Here is a 22,179-nt window from a genome sequence, read left to right on the forward strand (position 1 = left end):
TATCTATCTATCTATCTATCTATCTATCTATCTTTGCTCTACAACAGCTTTGTTGAAGATCAGTAAAGATTGTTAGCTGTTGCTATGGACACAGACAGCGCTTAGCAACCGTAAACCCTCAGCGCAGGCGCAGTTCTTAGTAATGATGCACTGTGGGATTGCAGAATATTGACATAGCAACCAGGCGACAGAGCCAACCAAGTTTTCTCACTCCGGACTAGTTTTTGCCGTTGCTTCTGTGCTTAAATTACTTGGCTTTGCGTTCAACTGCTGTGATGAATGCAGCTTTGGTAAGAAAGACCCAGGACACACTGGGCAAAGTGATTAAGAAACCGCCTCTCACGGAGAAACTGCTAAGCAAGCCCCCGTTTCGATACCTCCACGACATCTTCAGTGAGGTGAGACTTATCTGCTAATGTTACATTAGGTTAGCAAGCTGACGTATGTTTAAATAACATCAGAGTCTATTTTGCCTATGAGCATAATAAAAAGGCTAACTCCAACAGGACGTGTGTCATTTAAAACGCACATAAGCCAAACAGTTAGCTAGCTAGTGCACCAGCGTTAGCATGAACTAAGCTAACCAAGAGAGTTTAGTAACATTAACTTCGAGGGAACGTTACGCCTTCAGAGCTTTTCTCAAGCTATCAAATTGTCTGTTGTAGCACGAATAAAGCTGACCAAGCAGTTAAACCACCAAGGTCAATCATCAACCAAAAGAAGAATTGCTAACATTCACCAGTAATACGATGTCAGGTTGTCGGTTAAGTTAATACCGTGTGATAACTGGTTAGCTAGCCATGTCAACGGCGTCGTCTAGTTGCTAGGCACGACTTGAGCCCGCACAGGAATAAACAAACCATTTTTTGTCCATTGTGGTTAGCTAACCGTGATGAATCGATTGTGGGAGCTAAGTTGGCTAAATTTGTCTGCTTCTTTGAAGCCGTCACGTTGAGATCACGGATGTTCAGCAGCTTATCGCAGTTGGGCTGCTGGATAAGAGAGGAAACTAAGGTTTAACTACGTTATGCTTTGATTAACTTAGTCACTGTGGATAAAGAAAATATTTTTACCGTTCTGGATTCTAGCTGTTGTTCAAAGCTGCTTGCAAAATAAGTTAAGGTACATACACGTATATGGTTAAGTTACAGATACACGTGAAGCTTTTGGGAAGGACTTAGAATCTTACTACAAAAATTACTGATTCCTAGGATGTTGGGATCAGTTTAGACTGTGGGACTGAATGGGTCAGATGGTTTGTTATTCAGATTGAGAGTGTTGTCAGGATATACCAAGTGGGCATTGGAAAGCTTCAGGTTCACAAATAAGGTTAAAACAAAAACTTTTTTGATACCAACATATCCTCATCTGGTCAGATTTGGAAACCAACTAGTGACTGCTTCTGATATAAACTGGTATCTATTGATGTTGATAATGATATCCTACAAGGGACACTTTACCAGCACAAACACTGGTAGAAAAGTATTAGTAGTAGGCCAAGTAACATAGGTAAATATTAATGTTACCATTAAGTGCTACATAAAATAGCATAGGAACCACTGCATCACACACAACACTGCTTCTTCTCAACTACATTTTCTTTCTTTTTACACACAACAAATCCTTTGATTTTAGATGTCAAGCAGAGTAAAATCTGTTTCACTTTTCTAAACAGAAGTGAGATCTCATTCTCACTCTCCCCCTGTTGGGCAGTCTCATATTTCACCTTAGCTTCATGTATATTTGATAAAGGGAAGCGTGTTGAAACGTGTGACTCCTTTCTTTTGATGTGTTTGACTTCATGATCGGATTGTCCAACAACTGAATTTTCACTGTTGATGTAGAAGTATATACTGCAGACCTGTATGGTTAATATTGCAAATTATCTAATGATTAAGCATGGAACTTTTATTTCTCACCACTTTCAGGTCATAAGGACCACTGGTTTTATGAAAGGCCTGTATGGAGAGAATGAAATGAAGTCAGATAATGTTAAGGTAAGTTGACTACACACAGTCCACCTGGTCAAACTGTTTTTTGGCTATTTGTTTGTCTACCTCCTGGCCGCCTGCTACACAAACAGATATCCCTATTCTTTAGTTATTATAGTCTTGTTCTCCTATTTATTTCTCTCTGTTGATATGCTTTCTTGTGTACAAAATATGTATGAATGTCTTAAGCAGTAGCCTTACTTGTGTAGGAGATCACCTCTGTGTTGTATGGGACAGTCTGAGGGTGTCTGTGTGTGGAGGTAACCTTAAACGCTGCCTGTGTAACATTCTCTGAGTGAGAGGATCTGGCAGGACATGACTGTGAGGCCTGTCAAGGTGTCAGAACTCAAGTCTGCTGCTTGAGATCTGACCCCAAATCAATACTGAATTGGAAGGTGATAGGCTAGGAGGAGAAAATGTGTTCAAACTAGAAGCTTTACAACTTAAAGCAAATTTAATTTGTCATGGTTGTATTTACAATTTAGATGGTTTCTTTATGCACTGTCATAGGTCGTATCTTGGTGGTGCAACAAGTTGATTGATGAGTGTAGGCAAATATTTAATAGAGAGAGGCATTCACCCAAAATCTGGGTGAATCTGATATATCAAATGATCTCTTAAACATAGTGATTGTTCATATGTATTTTACAGGATATTATAGGTGAATTAACAATTGTGAAAATGTGATTTCATTATTTAAGCAACTTTCTTACTGAAACTACTGCCCTTGACACAAATATTCAAATATTTATTATTTATATTCAAATATTCAAAGATAAAACGGAAACCCATAATAGTACATAATGATGACATTTCCAAGTCCTCTTAGATATTATTATCAATTACAAAAATGTTTATAGATAATAGTCAGTTAGGTTGTAAGTTTATGTTGAAAGACAAATTTAAGTGGCTAAATGTAGACATACTCTACTTAAGCTTCTTTCAGATCATTGGGCACGTTGCTTCAGAGGTACAAGAGCTAAAAGGTGCTCACCAAAAGTATTGATCATGCAGTACTTTATGAACTAGGAAAGATTTTTTTTCTATACTAAAACTGACAATCAATTTTAGCTAGATTGTTTTTGGGTAGACCTGACAGGAATATCACAATAATCAAGCCTGCGGCGATACAAACATACAATAGCCCCTACGTGTTGATTAGATTATTAGAACCTCCATTCCGATTTGAATGTAATGTTACAGTCACATACATCATATTTTTTAGAGATCTACAATAATGCACTGCTCTTCATATATTATCTGAAATTTTCTGAAACATTTTAATTTATTACCTCCCACTCATTCCCTCTAATATTTTATGTCAATTTTGTATTTTAAAATTATTTTTTTAAATATTTTTAAAGTAATTCTTTACAGGCCTCTGTGCAAGAGCATGTTACTGAATAGAAATGTCATGAAAGGAACACTGCAAAGGCTTGGCAATTATCAGATGTTACAGACCAGGTGGTTGCACCAGCTACAAATCCTTATGTTACACAGTTGGCAGGCTTCTCAGATGCAGCAGGCTGATAGACTAGAAGCACTGCTTACCTGGGTCATTTGCCTGGAATAGTGTCTGTTCTATTACACGTCTACTAGAATGTTAATCTTAGTATTAATGGTAGGAGCTTTATTGTCCATGTTGTTGAAAACTTATCTTTAGTTTCACAGCAGTATGAAATTTAATGAAATGAAAAGTACAATACATGGTTGACAATACATATTAAAGCTTGCCCATCAGAATATGTATACAAAATACACACCTAATTCAAGGATTGGATTAAAGGAGTAGTGGATATTAGTTTTCTCTTCCCTGTCTGCAGCAGTCCTTGTTATAAAGCCAGGTTTTCTGTTACTCATTGGCACTTCAATATTCAAGATTTTCTCTTGAATTGTTAGATGTCATTTTGAGAAATCTAACCATTACACCACACTAGATTACATTGAGAGTTAAGTCACAATTATAACGTGTATAAGATTACTTGTAAGATTCACACCTTGCTGAGTAAAATATAACATATTAATTTAAGTAGCCTGGTCAGGAGGGGAGAGCAGTCAGAGTGTGCAAACAAACTGTGGGCCCACCATAGTCAGAAATTATATGTGAGGACAGATTGGACTAAACTGGACTGAGTACTCATCAACTATGCATGGTATGTAGAATTGTTGCATGGTAGGAGTAACTTAGGTTGAACTCTGAATATACATTTCTCAAGGGTTAAATCATTCTAAACTGTATTGGAAAATAACTCCCATTGGAGGTCCTTTACTCTCACAAGCAGATGGTATCTTGTTTCTCTCCTGTGCACTCTCCTGGGTATCACAGCATATTTTATCTTTGCAGGATAAGGACTCTAAGATAGTCTTCCTCCAGAAAGCCATAGATGTCGTGATGCTGGTGAGTGGTGAGCCCCTGGCAGCAAAGCCGGCACGCATTGTAGCTGGCCATGAGCCTGAGAAAACCAATGAGCTGCTGCAGGCCATCGCCAAGTGCTGCCTCAACAAGGTCTGTCTTTTTGGAGGATTAAACACACACACACTGAAAAGCTGACTGTGAAATTTAAAGCACTCAAATTCCATTTCTCCAATTTCTCAAATTCATTGACATTGTTGTCTCTGTTATGCTGGAGACACAAATATATGGCTCTACATAAAAAGGAAATTCTGTGTTTATCAGCTTTCACATCAAAATATTATACTCTTGGCAAAACTGTCTAGCCACCTCAGGGAGAACTCTGAAATGTTTTAATTGCACCCTGGAGATGGAGTGTAACCAGATGAGCTGGTGCCTGGGGGATGGCTGTATTTTGATATCATGTCATGCAGAAAGTTCTTAACAATCTAAATGTATTCCTCTCAGATTTTATGCAACATGACTTTGCTGTTTTGAAGCCATATGGTTACAATTGTAATAGAGACAGTATTTCAGGTTTTTCAACTTGTATGAAACAAAAGTAATGAAAACATGAGAAGTCTTTAAAGGGGCGATGTGTAAGAATGGGCCAACTGTTGAATTCATAATCCAAACAAATATGGGCAACATATTACCAGAAGGTTGGGTTATCCACCTCTATTGTAAGAAACAAGGAAATGTAGTGTTTTGCTTAATGACACTTTACAAAGGGAGATTCTTTCTGACATGATTTGTAGACATTCCTATGTATGCTACACTGTCGTTCTTGTTAAACACTCAGTGAAACAACAGTAAATGTTACTCATTAATATTATCGCTGTATTAAATTAAATGGCTCTCCTGCAAATAAACTCTAGCTGTCCAGTGAAGATGCAGTGAAGCGAGTACTTGCAGGAGAAAAGGTGGACATGAAGACCAAGGCTAGTACCTCCAGGTCCCAGGACAAGGAGAATAGGGAAGGACGTGAACGTCACCTGGATAGTCAGGTAAGAGTCTTTAGCCCCACTCAGTCACATACTGCTCAATCCGACGTATGATGTGAAATGTATTTTCTGTGTTAGGCTTAAGCCTTGCAAGTTGCACTGTTGGTTTACAAACAAATATGTTTAAATTATGAATTTTTCAGCATGTGGCTGTGGCTAGCATTAAGTCCTCACCCTTTGTTTTGATATTTTCTATTCCAGGACAAGAAAAAGATTACAGAGCGCAGTGGGAGCAGGGACCAGAAGGACCCAGACCAGCCCAAGGAGCAGGAGAGTCGACGTAGGGATGGGGAGAAAGAGCACCACCGGGACAGGGAGCGTTCTGACAAGCACCACCGCAGTGAACAGGACCGCGGCAAAGACCGTGACAAAGACAAGAGCCGAGACCGGGAGCGAGACAAGGATAGAGACAAAGGACGAGTTAAAGACAGGGACAAAGTGAAGGACAGAGAGAGGGATCGAGAAAGGGAAAAAGAGCGAGAAAAGACAAGAGAGAGGGATTCCCACAGAGAAGGGGAACGAGACAAGGAAAAACGACGAGAGAGAGACAAAGAGCGGGAGAAAGAAAGAGAGCGTCACAAAGAGGGGGACGAGAGGAACAAAAGTGTAGAGAATGGCAGTAGCAAGGTACAACTTCTTAAGCCCACACACATTTTACACATACATATCGACAACAAAATGCCAATATTTACATTTAATGTGTATGTTTGTGTTTAGGCCAGAGTGTCAGAGGAACCACAGCAAAAACCCAGCCCTGAAGAGCCCAGCAAAACAGCCAAACCTGTGCCAGCTGTAAGTTCCTTTGGCCAAAAGTACACACTTTTTAATATTACACTTATTTTGAGTTCATTTGATTTTCTCATCTGCAGTTACAGTATGGTGTAGTTTCCTGTATGTTTAATCAGCCAATTAAGAAATTTAGAGTTAGTCACTGATTTTATTTGTTTACATAGTTGAAAAATTAAACTTTTTAACATTTTATACAGGTCATAAAAAAGTCAAATTTATTTTCTAATGTTGTGCCTCTTATTCTTCCAAGGAACCAAACCCAAGTGAAGAGGTATTCAACCCCGCAGAGACAATCAGTAGAAAATTAGACCTGTATATTGCAGACATTTTAGTCTTAGAATGGCTTTACTGGCTGCTTGATTTAGTGCTAATATGGACTGTAGTGTATAAGGCATGTGAGGTCTCATTTGCTCTTATTAACTGTCAATGATAAATGTGACGTTACATAACGCAGTTTTCTTTGCTGTGTACAGCCTGCAGATGCAGTTGATAACCAGGTAAGAATTTACTGTACTAGCAGAGATGGCTCAATAACACTGTTTAATTGCAGAAAATGATGTATCGAGTATCTGGCAGTGTAATTAGAATCCAATATTTATTTATCCGTTTTGAATGTCTTTAAAGTTGTCGTCATTCATGTGCAACTTGCGTGCTTCCAGCTTTATTTTGTAAAATTACATGCACTTTGCATTCAACAGCTTTCCTGCTCCCACAAGGGAATTCCCTGTGTGTAAGCAATGCAGCTGTTTACTCTGGATCACTTTTGCAATGCTAAATCAAAAGTCAACCAGTGTGCTGTCAGACTTACTAATGACATGGGCCATACTGAATGTTTTAGCTCCATAAGTCAGCTGTAAAACAACTGAGTTCACTAACTTGCTTGTTCAGCCATTTCAAAGATGAAATGTTTAGCAAGGCTTGAGTGTTCAGTTAAGCATAAAATTGCCCTGTTTCAAATATGGAAAGGAGTTGGTTACCTAGCACAATTATATTACAATATACAGCTCCATTTCAGCTTTATTTTGTTGATGTTTTGGTGGGCGAGGGTTTTTATTATTCCATCCAACAATATTTCGTTGCTCTGGCACAAAATACAAATAATATAACCCTCATTCAACTCCATTGCTGTATATTTTTTTTGCATGAGGCCTCTGCAAAAAGTTTATTACATTTCTGATGTTGAAGCTTCCAATTCCTATTCTGTCTCTCACTTTGCCTTCTTTCATTTTGCTTTTCCAAAAGGAAACTGCTTGTTTACCATGCTAGAATGTTGCTCCATGCAGATATTTATATACTGGTAAAAGTATACGTTGTATGTTTTTTGATATCTGATCCAGTATGTTTAGCTGATATTGGGTGTAAATAATAATCTATATTGACCGTAACAACCACACTTCACTGGTTATTCTTTACAACTCTTAATTTTCATATTTTGCATGTCTGCATGTGTGGTTTAAAAGATAATTTGGCATGTTAATTTCTGCTTAATAGCAACTCAGTGTACCTTAAACTTAACAAAGAAAATGATGAATGGTCATAGTTAGCATAATAGAGAACCAAACGTAAAAAGGTTTCTCCAAACTATCCCAAGCATTAGTAAGTGACGTGTTGCCTTTTGGTGCTTATTATCCTAAAATTGTGTCTTTTTCCTGCTTGTCTCTCCTCTCACAGTCAGACAGTCCAGCTAGGTTACCTCGGCCTTCATCTGCCAAAGGGCAGAGGCGGAGACCCAAAATTGGAGGTCAAGGTAATCCCCCAAACCCACTCTCCCCTTAACACACTATATTAATCACCTATAGTATAACACATCTCACATAGTTAATACAGTTGTCTCATATAATGTTGACAGTTGACTGCTTTCTGTTTGCACTTCACTTGTGTTATAAAATCACTGACTAGTTCCCTTATGGGAGGTAGGTGACTCAGCAGGACTACATTTGACAGAGACAATAAAAGCGTCATAGAAATGACAGTGAGAAAACGTTTTCTACAAAAACATTTTCCTAAAAATATTGCAAAGATACACAGCCTCTTGATTCATCTGTTTTTCATATTCTACACTTTGCATGTCGCATGAAATTAAGTAAATATCACTGCAATTTTGGTAAATGTACTAGAAAGGACACCAACAATACCTTGTTTTTACTCTCAACAGATGAATCTGACAGTGAGGGAGGTAAGTGTCCTCTGTCTCTCTTATGCAGCCGCATACAGAGGAGCATATAAAGGTTTTTAACGTCACACAAGAATTTTTTCTGTGGAAATGGGGTCAACATTAAAAACATGCACTGATCAAAGATGCATTTTTAGGATTGCAATGGTAAGCTGCAGTAAATAAGGAGAGTACTGCCATTGATCATCCTCATAAATAAGCTAAATAACCCATACATTTGGTGATGACTTTTAACTTAGCGCAGCTATGTTACTTTCCTCTGTACTGAAATCACAAGGCATAAAATTAATTGATCTTCTCATCTGACTCAGAGTAAAGCAGCAAAGAAATATCTTCCCCAAAATGTCAGAATGCTACTTTGGGTTCTGACTCCATGAGCCAGAAACCGAGGGCAGTCAGTCAGTGAGTGAATGAGTTACTGACCAAGTGATTAAGGGCAATGATATTCTGAGCAAGTCAGTCAAGTTTATTTGAAAAACCCAATATCAGATACAGTGTCTCAATGGGCTTAACTGGCCTGTAGTTGCAACGGCTCCTGACCTAGCCCAAACTCTAGAATAGGAGCTGTATGTGGGAAATACACAAAGACATTTGCAGAAATAAACAGAGAGTTATAATGGCTTATAGAAATTCCAGAAAAGTTCAGTGTTAAGTCCAAAAGTATAAAAATATAAAATCTATGTATGGGTCCGATAGTGAGTCTTCACATCATTCTAAATCCAAGAGAAAAGAACAAAGTTTGCCCACTTGGCAGAAGCAAGAGGAGTCAGCAGGTTCACAGCAAGGCACACAACAGAATACAAGGGCGGACCAGGGCCAGACTTAAGGCACACAGCAGAACAGGGAGCTGGAACAGCAACTGGAAGTTTATTCCACAAAAGGAGCACATGAGAATGTCCTGTCTTTTGAGTTTACTTATTCATTCTGTTGACAATTAAGCAGCACATCTTGGAGTGCAACTAAACACCAGGCTAAAAAGCTGCTCTATTGCCCTTTCTGGTTAAAAGCTTCCTTTGGTGTGGTCAGAAATTTGCTTTGTTGAACCTGTAACCTCCCCCAACAGTGATGTCACATGATCCACAAGTACAGCTGTACATCACTGCATCCAGGTGTGAAATTAAAGTATTGAAGGTCAGCAAAGATACAACTTTCAGTGGGTTTTAAGTTACTCTTCCAAGCATAGGAAGGGAGGCAGGGAGTTTTACAATAGAGCACTCAAATTCATCCTTAGTGTGAGGTGGAGGTCAGTGTAAAGACGCAAAAGCTAAGCTTATATGGCTAAATCATGCCAGTGTTAGTAGCTGGAGATGTTTGTTTTTTTTTAGAGTGGCAGCATTTAAGCCGGAGAAAAGAACATTAGTAGACATTTGTTACAAAGGAGTGCACTTAACTCTCACAATTCACCATGCTATGCATAGCCCTAATCCTTGCTATATTGTACTGATCTAACTACAAGACATTGTGATCCTTTCACAGATGGAGATGCTCAGTTAGCCCAGAGACCTGTCCCTCAGGATAATGGAGATGCTGCAGGCTCCTCAGTGCCATCTGACATGACTTCCAGGTCTGTACAGTCAACACCTTCACTCACTTAGCAAACACTATGCTGAGTTTGTTACAGTTGGTTTGCAAAGCAGAGGTAGGGAGGACCCAAACTGGCAGGATGGCTAGACAGCAGTCTACAAAGAACATGACTGTGGAAAAGGGCTGGTGCATATGCAGGGGAGCTAATGAGGGGAATGGGAACAGGTGTGTAGGTGGGTGGGGAAAGCCTCGTGATAGAGAATTGGAGACAAGTGACAGGGAGGACATCTGGTGGTCAGATGGAGGAAGAGCAGGAGACAAGGGTTGCGCTTTTTTGCTTAGGAAGGTTCCTAACTGAGTGAAATGACCCGGAGGTATCTAAGTGGCGCCATGATAACAACTGGTCGAATTCTCTAAATACTGAGGAAAGGAGCATCAGTGCTTCCTTTTTTTTATCTCCTTTAGCATAGGATACATTGGACCATCCTTTACCAAAGGAAAGGAGATAATGTCCCACAATTCTTTGCAACAGCAACATTTAAAGCATTGCACCATTGTAGTTTCACCAAGGAAGACCCACGTAAATGTAGAAACAACTTAGCACCTATTTAATTTCTGTGACAGGATCCAAAACTTATGGAAATCTTTGTATGTGTGCATGATATAGTTTTCTTCTCTTTCAAATCTATATAGTTAGGAGTAATCTTGAAGAACAAGCATAATGAATTTCTACTTGACAATATGATCATCATAAAATACTATACAAATAAATGTGGTTTCACTTAATTCGATTGTCAAACATGTATATAAACATGTGCACACTATGACCAATACCTGAACGATATTCAATATAATGCAATACTGCACAGTTGTCATGAAATAAATATTACATTGATGAAGCTCAGAGTGTTTTGATGAGACTGTGTCAGAGCGATGTTGATTTGTATAATTATAATAATGAAGTAATTATAGTGAATCTAATTTGAGTGTTATTGCATTGCATACTATTGCATTTATTTATTTAAAGTTGTTGTAGTTTTGCTTCTCAAACCAATCCAGGATCAATTCCAGTAGAATTCACAGTTGAATAATTGCCTTAATTTGGATAATTGAGACTGTTCTGATATTTAACTGACTAATTGGCTAAAATTGGTTGGGCAGCTGTGTTATAGCAGTTTTATTAATTCTGTGAGAGTTTATTGTTCCAAGCAATGGTTCTTATCCCAAAATCTGAATGACTCAGCGTAGCCGTCGCAAAATAGACATTTGGAAAATCCCACAGAGCTGTTAACAGAGAATTAGTCCTGTAAGAGAAATAACATAGCTTGTGAAACTAAACAAAAATGACTTGTATAAATGTGAACATATTTAGTTTTAAAATTGATAGTTTAACAGTTTTTTTCAGTAATATGTACAATCCTTTAATCCCAATGCAACAGACGAATAGCACGGCCTGGCAGTGCTCGCCCAGCACCTCCTCGAGTCAAGAGACAGGAGAGTTACACTGATGTGAACTCAGCTGAGAGGTAAGTTCACTACACATATTCACTGATGTCATAAGTCTCATTTATAGTGGCCAGGACGGTTCCTGACAGTGGGACAGATTGATCTCTTAGATTATTAAACCAAATTGAATCAGCACACTGCATAAAGATAATGTTTGTAATTGTTTAATAATGGAGTAAGTGGAGCAAGTCTAACCAGTTAGCCACAAGATGACATGTCATACAGTACAAACCATATTACTTTAAATATTTACTTTCTTTGTCTTTCTTCCAGACTGTCAAGTGCCAAGCCCTCAGCACCTGTCATCATGGAAGGGAAGAAGCTATCTGAGGATGAGGAGGATGAAGATGAACAATTTCTCGTGGAGGAGGCTGTCCCTCCGCCCTCAGATGCTCCTGAGATGGAGGTGGTGAGTGACTTGAACAGTGAGTTGTTTAAATGCCATCGATAAACGTAAGTCCGGGATAGTTATCGAACATTTTTTTTTTCTTTTACAGGATCGTCCACAAGAAATAGACAGTGAAGAGAAACACGGTACGCAGTCACATTTCCTTCTAGTTCGCCCTTATTTTGAAAGTCATAATAATGCCTTTTGATCTCTCTCCCACCTGGTGGTTTGATGAAGTAGATCTTTCACTTCTCCTCTTGCTGTTTCTCTCACCTTAGGTGGCCTTGTGAAAAAGATCCTTGAAACCAAGAAAGACTATGAATTATCGCCATCTTCCTCCAAATCTAAAGACCAGGTAGGTGCTCTTATAGTAGTAGATCTTTTCCATCTCCACTAGAGGGCAGTACCAGCCTAGTTCTCTCCAGCTCATTGACACAAGAGACCATGTTAAACTTCACCATCAGTTCTACCAGCCATTGTTTCTGGAAATGTAGCTTCCCAGGGTAAGCATTTTGACCATGCCCAGTGCAACACTGGTTATTATCAAAAGAAATATATAAACAAATGAAGTGGAAAGGTGTAATTGCACTGCCTTGAAACCACAAAAATGTTCCCCTTCAATGAAGCTGAAGGGCTGATAACCAGGCAGGGCAAGTATGGCCTCTAACAGACCACACACAACTGATACACACATCAAGATGTCTGGAGCAAAATTAGCTTGTTTTCTGGGGTTGCTCAATGCTTTAGGTATGCTTGATGTTGTTTTTGTTGCAGACTTCTCTGTGCTGTGTACAGTTTCAGAATATCAGTCATCTTGGGAACTTTTAGGGTAATCTTTCTTATCTCACTGTTTTCTTACATGTGTACAGGTTATTGCAGAAAACAGACACTGCACAAACATTTTTCAGTCATTCGGGTTTTCAGTCTTGTTGTATTTTGACGCTTTCACTAAAAACTTCACTGCACACAGGCTCAGATGTTCTAGTAAGACCTTTCTTCTCATCTCCTCTTTGGGCTAGACTTCATATTAGACATGATAGACCAGCTTTGTCAAGGTGACGCATTGCTACCATTACTCATTCCCTTCTGTCAGCTTATTTATTAGCCAGAGAGAGCGGTGCTCTTTCATCGTTATTTGGAATGTGAATCAGTGTGAAGCTTACAGTTTTGTCTGTACTCTATGGTGTGAGGTGGTGTACACTGTCTGCTTTGGGTGGTCCTCCCCACTGAAGCATACTCTCCCTGCATCCCTTCTTAGCTGACCACCCTGACTCCAATAGATGCACTATTTTGGACTGTCACTCATGCACAAAGGCTCCTCATCTATTCCCTCCCTAACTGCGGTCTCAGACATCATTCCTCATAACTCACACCTGATGTTGTAGCTGCGCCACCAGTAAACTGAAATAGCTCAACAGGAATTTAAAGGCCTGGCATTTATCCACCTTTTTCATATGTGTGTTATATATAGTTTTTACATATCTCTACCCACCTTAACACTTCTCTTAAGAAGAATTTATGTCAAAAGTTAATTCAGTTCCAGTCAAACACACACAGGCAAAACATCCAGAATAGCAGAGCTCTTTGTGTAACATGAGCAGAGCCTTGTAAAGTTTATCCAAATTTTCTTAATGCAGCCTCCTCAGCTTTCAGGGGTTTCAAACCTTCATTTCATGGTATCCTGTATGGTCTGCAGGGGCAGCTTAGAGCAGGTATGTCTGCACATAGCACTAGTTCAGTCCACCCCTCCATCATTACTGGCCTTGCCTCGTCAGCTGTATAAAGAACTATAATGACTTCCTTCCTGACATGAAAGGGTGGAGAGGTCAGCTTAATGGAGTCGTTTTTTTTTTCTTGTAATCATGGTAAAACACGCAGGGACAAAAATGTAAATATTGAGCTTCCTCATTCTATGTGGTATGACAGGTCTGAAATTTCAGCTGCTGAAATTCATTTTTCAAAACGCTGATGTTTATCAAAACACAGTTTCTGAATAAGTCACAAATTCCCTTACGTTAATACTCAACATCATGTTCTTTTAGTACATTTTCTGGAAATGCAGCCTTTATGTTGTTTCTGTGTTTTGTCATTCCTAAATTAATTTTGATATTGTTAATGCAAACGCTCCATTTCTGTACCGATATAAATAAAGGAAATACTTCAACAATCAAATGATTGTATTTTGCCATTTACCGCCACTATGTGTGCAACCAAAGCCTTTGCTGTATATTTATGGGGATGACCTTCCTTGTGACCCCTCGGCAGCATTGTATATTATTCCAAGATACTTCTCCTTTTATTTAGACAGAATCTGCCCCTTGCAGCAGCTGCGTTTTCATAAGAATTTTTGTGTACTCTTTTCCCCCTTTTCTTTACCCCCATCAAATTAGCCTTGATGAACGTTTGTAATGTATAAATAAACCCTGTGGCGCACAAATGGATGGCTGTTGAGTGAGAGGCACGGAGGAGAAGGGCCAGAATTCCCTCTGCAGAATTGTCAAGAAAATAAATACTCCTCTCTGCAGACCTCTGTGTCTTCATAAACATTCAGCGTTTTTTGTGGAAACACAAGGAAATGACCCTGTGGCATTCCATTAGTTATATTACTTTTGTAGAGGTCATATTGACTTGTTAGGAATTTGGTTAAGTTTTTGAGGAGTACCTACCTGAAGCTGCCACAAACCTCAGCCTTGACAACATGTTTTAATCATGATCAGAGGCCTTCAAAAACCTTAAAGCTACCTATTCCCTCCCTGAGAATGTTTGAATGGCAAGCCACCTTATTTAAATATAGCTCTAGATTGTTAGTTACTAAAGCCATTGGTCCCTTAGGAAGTTTCCTTTCAGTTCACCCCATAGCCCAGGATGGTGTTCTCAGTTGTCTCCCCAAGGGGCTACAGTGACCTTGCAACAACATCCTGTAACCTCATTGGCTATAAGCTTTTCTCCTCACCTCACCGACTCCAAGCTATTTTTATGATCTAGCTAGACTTTTAAATGGCTTTCTATGAAAAATGGCTAGGAAGCCCATAAACAACGTACAGAGCCAATTCTCCTCCTAAGCTTCACTCCCTGGCTCACCTCTCAGATCTGCCAGAGGAACACACTGTAAAAACCATCAGAGTGTGTGTCAGTGTCCAAATGGGCACCAGTAGCTAAGGGAATTGTTCCCAGAAGCTCTGCAGTTGTTATATGTGGTCTTTGCTGATCTATAACATACTTTGACAAAACTTGTTTTTTCACATTTGAGTTGGTGGTGATGTGAGAGGAATCCACGTGCGTTCATAAACCTTGATGGTCATCAGCAACTGACATTTTAGCCATCACAACTTTAACTTTAACAAATCTTAAATTGATTCATCTTGATTATGGGCAAAGCTCCAGTGAGAGGTTTTTATATTACATTTGTCTCTCATCCTCTTATTCCAACCAGAAGCTGATAAATGAACAGTACTGAGTGAGGCTTGCTGCCCTCTAATAGAAGCTGATTTCTCATTATCAGCTGTAAAACTAGTGTTTACATTTTTGTTTTTCTAGTTAATGATACCCTAGAGGTTCCTCCACCCCTGACAGGTCCCATGCTTGCAAGCTATTTTTCATGTCAGAGGATACTTTGAAGAATGTTTTTCTCTTGCCACAGAAAATCCCTATAAGCAGTCCATAAAGCACATTTTTGCACGTATTTCCTAATTAAGCTAATTAGGCATGTGATGACAGGGTGAATTTCACATTGTAGTGTACCTTGCAGTGTTATAGCCCATGAGTATTTCATTCTGTTGTCCTTCCTTTGAAGGAGAGCCAAGCACTGAGTTTTTAGTTAAAGCATAAGATTCAACTGAACCAACATTTTATCTTTCAACGCTGATCAAAACAAGATTAGAATATTTATCTACGTACTTTCAGAAGATAGACATAGCTCAGACTACGATATGATACTGTAGGTATGAAACACCAGACCTAGCTACCTCCTGTTAGTCCACCTGCCTTGTCTAGCATCAGCGAGAGCCTCTGTCTTCTCCATTGCCTGGAGCTTTCATCATGTCTGAGATAATGGGAAAACCTGCCCCCCCCTTCCTCCTCGCTCACCTCCTACTCCTCTGTGGTCACCACGTCTAAATATTGTTCTGTGATCTGGGTGAGAAAAAGGAAAACTAGGAGCACATAGGTCTTGTAGACCCCGACAGAGACCTCCATAAAGCAGTGATTTATATCCACCCGGACAGAGTGCACACGAACCAGGGGTCATGCTTTCACGCCAAGTTTTTTATTTTCCAACAGAGGGGGGGGGGGGCTAAGGTAGCAAGAGGACGGCAAATAGAACGAAGCCATGGGTCCTGTCTGGGCTATGTAGAGCAAACCGCAGCCAGGCAGGCCGAATGAGCCGTAGAGTGTTTGTCTAGCTGCAGGGTTCACGGCACCCAGTGGAAAGCCACCCACCTTGTGGGGGGACCGCTGAGCCAAGGCATTTCAACCCTCACACTCGTGAGCCACCACAGACGGGTAACAAAGAGTGAGGTTGTCAGAAATTTGTACTTGCTTCCTGAAAAGAAATGATGGCAAACAATGGTGTTTGATGTCATTTCTGCAGTGTGGTCTGGTCTAGTCAAGCTGTCTTTTAAAATTGTAATTACTGAGTCGTTTAGTTTGTTTTGAATGAATGGCTTGATAAGGAAAATGCTATATGCACCTACCGGAGCGGGCTGTATGACAGATTGTGTGTTTTGAAGAGGAAGCTGTCATTTAGTTTACACACTGTCGCAATTATGATTTCTGCTGCCTGATGAAGGCAGGTGCTCCCATCTGTGGAGCCAAATGGCATAAATTGGGCCAAGACTTGAAAGGATGAATAAGTGTAGTAGTTGTTACTCAATACTGTAGTAAAATAACCCCACTGCCACAGCCTGTTACTAAAATAAACAAGACTTTAAGACCAGGAGTGCGGGTGGGGGCTGTGTGTGTCCACTGTATGCTTCGCCTGATCCTCTGCTTGGTGTTTGTATGTGTGGCTTTGGGGTTGCAGTACTGAGTGCTTTTGCATTACACACACACCCACACACACACACACACACACACACCCACACACACACACATACACACTCAGAGGCCTTGCGAATCCCAGCTGAGCAAACATCCTTCGGTTTGCTCCCTGCCAAGGGAGGTCCTTCCCTGATACCTTCCCCTCCTTTTCCCCATTAAGGGACTGAGTGTAATTGGGATACAGCAAACCCCTCCTCAACCACACACCATACACTGGAAGCCTTCACCAGCCCGTCAGCCAGTCCCCCTACTTTGGCCGACACAATTCAGCCACACGTTTGATCTTTATATATACAGCTAGGTTGGTAGAATTCCTGCCTAACATTTTTAGCCTTGAAATCCTAAACCACTAAATGCAGCCTTGCTTTAGTTGCTGGCAAAGGTAGAATTCCTAAAGAGGGTTTATTATGTTTGCTCTAGGGACACACAAGTGATTTTGTGTGTATTCTTACAGCTGTTTGATACAGTGCTGAGTGATAAAACAAGCAGATTATAAGAACACATTTTAGCTTCTTTCTTTACCCAATAAGACTTTGATGTACTACAACATGCTCATGAAATTAATGAGTAGTTCCCCTCCCAGAATTATATTTGATGTTTGTATGCTTTGTAAGTTGATGGCATTATTGTTTTTATCCCTCACAACTCGCCCATCATACCACCTTCCAGAACTTGGTCTCTGAAGCAGCGCAGAAGAAAGAGCAGGACATGGTGACGAGGGAGATTGAACGGCTGCGCTCATCCATCCAGACGGTGTGCCGCAGCTCCTTGCCTCTGGGTAAGATCATGGACTACATCCAGGAGGACATGGACGCCATGCAGGCTGAACTGCACACCTGGCGACGGGAGAACAAGGAGCACGCACAGGCCTTGCTGCAAGAGCAGAGGTGTGTTGGCACCTACACAACGTCCTTTAATGTGTTATTGAATATAGTCTTTTTATTTCCAGCACTGGTTCGTATACAGACTCTCATTCAGGGGTGCTAACTTTCTATCACATTTGCTGATTCCAGTACTTCTACTTTCAGTGCTGCCTTCAAAATAAGGCAAAATAATTGTCTTATCTTGCTATGGTGAAAGGATGGAAGGATGGAATATCAACTCTTTGTTTCACGACGTCATTTTACATATTGTGTGATGTGTTGTCATACTTAAACTGAAAGTGATGAGAAACTCTGAGGTGCTGCTTGAGAAAAACATCTTATCAACAACATATGAGTGTTCCATCATTGTATTTGCTGGTCACCATGGGCGGTGTCTCAACTCATTCTGAGGTAATTCATGTAAGTAGTTAATGATTCCCTCTTTGTTTTTATGTGTGCATACAGAGCGACAGACCGGGCAGTGGAGCCTCTCAAAGTTGAACTAGCTGAGCTGGAGCAGCTGATCAAGGACCAGCAGGACAAGATTTGTGCTGTGAGGTCCAACATACTGAAGAATGAAGAGAAGATCCAGAAGATGGTGACAGGAATCAACTTCTCTTCCAGAACCTGAAGTGAGAAACAAGGTCCACAGAGAAATACTTCTAAAAATGCACTGAAGACAGTATCTCCATTCAGAATAATGGCAAGACCATTTTCCTTGGAGATAATGTGGGATGCAACCAAACATTGCACTTTTAGGTTTTCCTGTCAGAACAGGAGATGGTCCCAGACATAGTCCTTCACAAAAAGGGGGGGATCATCTGTCATTTGTTGGTGAATAAAAGCACCATGCGATGCTTTAGAGGTCTGACTCTATTCTAACATAAGTCGGTAATAAAATGTATAAAGTGGATGGTGAAGTTGGAGATGTACCAGCTGCTAAGACTGACAGATAAATACATGAATAAATGAAATTGATCTTCCTGCTCTGCACACTAACCTAACCCCATCCTTCACCCCTGTTCGGTAATGGTGCCTTTGGAATGAGCCAGTGCGCAGCTCATGATAGTTAGACTAGATAGTTGTGTTTTAATGCTTGATTATTCCACACACTCAGTTGTCATGTATTTTCTTGTTCTTTTAAGTAACTAGTAATTAAAGAGTATGGTACACCTAACATGAAATTTCCCAGTTACGAAGACTTGTTACTGTTACTGTTGTACACAGGAGGAGCAGTTTGCATGGAGTAATAAGCAGGCTTGTGTTCTGGTTCATTTGCTCTTTTCTATAATGATTATTACATCTGCTGTAGTGCTATTGGACTAGCTCCACAACAGCAATTAAATATAATTGCTGCACATTCAATTGGTTGAAAACAGGAGGAAAGTTAAAATACATTATCTTTGTCTTGCCTGGAAAAATTTAGAATTTATGTGGAGGGTCCTGTGTGGCTTAGTGGACTGATATGGTTGTTATATGACTGTGGTACCTTGGTCTGAATTTGTCCAGGAACCTTTTTCTTTTCATAATGATCTTTTGTTTTTCTTCCAAACCTTTGTTTTCAAGCTGCTACCCTCCAGCTACTCTCCCTAACAAAGGGTTCCGTTTTCAACAACCTTTTCCTTTGCTTACAACAACAACTTTATCCCATCTTATAGAAACCGATACTCACAGTCGACGTACATGTTATTTCAGTCACTCTTACATTTTTGAAGCACCGTGGCACTTTGATTAGATTAGAGGAGGAACCTTAGGATTTCTTAGAAAAGCTTTCTGGCAGCAAAGTAGTGTTAGATTTTTTCTTGTATACCTACCTTATAAAACATGACATAGACACACTAATTGAATGTACTTTGAGGAACAAAAAATCATATATCCATTCTCTGTGCAGTGAGCATGCAGGATAGCCACCATCATAGAGGTCCCTCCTCTTTATTTGTACTGTAGAATTTGCCAAACACATAGTTTTTGGAGTTTGACATAATGTTTGGTTAGATGGCATTTTTGTGTGAACTTTCAAATCTTTATAAATTTTAAAATATATATATTATTTTACAAGTTTATTTTGTGGCGTCAAAAATTTGCTTTATACATGTAGCTAATATGAAAATATGAAGCAATACAAGGCTGATAATTGCATTAGCACAGATAGTTGTAGAGATGAGAGAATGAAAGTAGCCACTGTCCTAGTTTTCCTCAAAACTCAGAGAATGGAAACATCTCAGTGTTTTGTGAATGAAAGAATGAAACACAAATACAAATGTTTCCGTCCATAGTGGCCTATCTCACCCTGAATGAAAATGCAGTTATCATATTTAAGTAACAGTACAAATGTCATTTTACATTGTTGTTAATACTTGTACACATGCAGTTGCTACCTCTGTTAGTTCTACTGCAGAATTGCCTCCCAGAGGATCCAGACTGCCAGTGTTTATAATTTAAAAAAAACAAACACTTCCTGTGACATCCTAGTTGGATTGATGAATGTAATCAACTTTTTTTTTTTCAATAATGATCAGCGATTGCAGTTATCAAAACCAGTTACATTTGTTTGGATGTGAAGTGATGATCAAACATACTGTGCCGTGACTGCTCTCTTCTCTGCATAGACCACCAAAATATTTACTTTCTGCCCAGACTGATGTTTCCACTTCCATTGCCTCATTAAATCAATGGATTATCAATAGAATAGATGACACAACGTCTGTGCTAAGAACATGAGTTAGCTATGTGATACTAGTAATGTCATCGCTTGGTATATTTAAGGGAAAAAGGCAATTTGTAAATGGATCGTAAAAAACGTATTCATTTTTGACAACGATGAAAAGATACAGCTAGAAATGGTGCGTTGTACAAACAGCCAGTAGTCTGAAATGTAGGAAAATTCTAACTGGAAAATGTTGTCATTTTAAACGGTTTGTGGGAATTAGTGGTTACAGGAAAAAATATAACTTACTCAAATATCTTTAAAAAGGGACAGACTGGATTTCTTCAGTGGGAAATATCTTCATTAATGCTATTCATTTGAGAGCTATTCACTGTAAGGGTTCAACAGTCAAAATGTACTTTCATTTAGTCTGATTTTACTCCATGTTCATATCAGTATTATATTTAGTCCGTCACATATAAACAAGAACATTAACCTGTTGAAAGAATTCAGAAATGTTACAAGCAAAACTCATGGAAAATATGTTCATATGTTATATGAAAGGATTATTTTCACTGTACACTACTTGTATCATATCCTCACTTTCTCTTTAAACTGTACATTATGTATATGTGGAAACTGTATCATAGTTCAAATAATTATATAATTTTGTAGTGGAGTGAAATAAATGGTTACATTGCAATACATAATTGCCTTTTCTTATTTTTAAGAGTCAGTTGAAAGAAGTGACCGTTGCTGAGAGCAGTTAAAGAGAGCGTTACAGACTCAGTCAAGTCAGCCTCATAATGGAAACTTAATGAAAGGTCTGCATTGCTTGAGTTACATTATGAGCAAAATGATGAATCACCCTGTTTTGTGATTTTGACAACTTCATGTAATATCCTTGTGGCGTCTGGTGCAGCCAAGTCACACTCTCAAGGAGACTCGTTTCTTTTGAAGCCCAGTCCGACAGAACAGAAGTAAAACATTTAACTTTCTTCTATAAGGCTCTCAAGTAACATTAGCAGCAACGTTTCCCTGGCAAGCCACGAAACAGCTGCAAGACACACACAAAACGTATTAGTCCCCTTTAAACAGCTATTAAGCGAGATTTGGACAGAGCATTTGTGATGCAAGTTGGAGATTTAGCTGAAGGCCCCTTGCAGAAGTGCATGGACACCTGCTTCCCAGCAAAGACGCTGGCCCCAGTTTCAACAGATGGATCAAGAAAGGACTTTAGCACAGTCCTCTATTATTCATCTGCATTTACCTTCTAACCACGGGGTTCCACAAAGAAGAAGTGACTTAGGTCCTCACTGCCTCTATATTATTAAAAAAGCTCAGTTGCTTTTGGCCTTTGAATTTCACAGTAGTTCATGCAGCTAATTAATGACTACACCTTTGACTTTCACCTTTGTGTTCTGCAGTCAACCACTAATCCTCACGCTAGGCCAAAGTGAAAGGTCCATTCATGAGTGTGACTTGAATCTTGAAAATTAATTACACTTTGTGTGGATAAAACACATCACCAGAGTTTCTCCTTTAATTAAATTATTACATGGTCATTATTGAGTGTTGCAGTCAGTCAGCTAAGCTGCATATTGTATTGTCAGGTCTTAATCCGGCTACAAATATACAATGAGTAATACTTAGTCTCTCAAAATTACACATGCAAATCACTCTTCACTGAACTGGGATCTATTCTCTCGATACAACGAAGATGGAATTTATTGTGTGTATTTCCTGCTCCAGCATTAGACAATCTTGTGTTTTCCAAGCTGGTCTGTAGGCAACGTGTTCACATGGGGACACATGGCACTGCTGACCTGTCCATTTATTTTTAGAGCACCACCAGGCCCTCAGTG

The 22,179-nt window shown here is 39.5% G+C and overlaps 1 protein-coding gene across 2 annotated transcripts; it reads left to right on the forward strand.

Moving 5' to 3' along the window:
* The first annotated feature begins 151 nt into the window (after positions 1-151).
* On the forward strand, positions 152-21,024 carry traf3ip1 (TNF receptor-associated factor 3 interacting protein 1). Of its 2 annotated transcripts, XM_056389620.1 has the most exons (17): positions 152-398; positions 1,929-1,997; positions 4,336-4,497; positions 5,262-5,390; positions 5,589-6,014; positions 6,105-6,179; positions 6,427-6,447; positions 6,650-6,673; positions 7,848-7,923; positions 8,332-8,352; positions 9,826-9,913; positions 11,313-11,399; positions 11,653-11,788; positions 11,877-11,913; positions 12,046-12,122; positions 17,474-17,691; positions 18,133-21,024. In XM_056389620.1, the coding sequence occupies exons 1-17, from the start codon at positions 276-278 to the stop codon at positions 18,296-18,298; spliced, it is 1,935 nt and encodes a 644-aa protein (XP_056245595.1). In that variant the 5' UTR covers positions 152-275; the 3' UTR covers positions 18,299-21,024. The 2 variants fall into 2 exon arrangements, with proteins under 2 accessions (XP_056245595.1, XP_056245596.1); XM_056389621.1 differs by lacking the exon at positions 6,427-6,447.
* Positions 21,025-22,179: the final 1,155 nt, after the last annotated feature.

Source organism: Seriola aureovittata, chromosome 11 (genome assembly GCF_021018895.1).
Source record: "Seriola aureovittata isolate HTS-2021-v1 ecotype China chromosome 11, ASM2101889v1, whole genome shotgun sequence".
Taxonomy (NCBI): Eukaryota; Metazoa; Chordata; class Actinopteri; order Carangiformes; family Carangidae; genus Seriola; species Seriola aureovittata.

What these genes read in the sequence shown, in the direction of transcription:
- traf3ip1 (XM_056389620.1), top strand. Translation starts at nt 276, where the DNA reads ATGAATGCAGCTTTGGTAAGAAAGACCCAGGACACACTGGGCAAAGTG. An exon ending in TAGAGAATGGCAGTAGCAAG is followed by an intron (nt 6,015 to 6,104) that starts GTACAACTTCTT and finishes GTTTGTGTTTAG; the next exon opens with GCCAGAGTGTCAGAGGAACC. An exon ending in AGACAGTGAAGAGAAACACG is followed by an intron (nt 11,914 to 12,045) that starts GTACGCAGTCAC and finishes CTCTCACCTTAG; the next exon opens with GTGGCCTTGTGAAAAAGATC.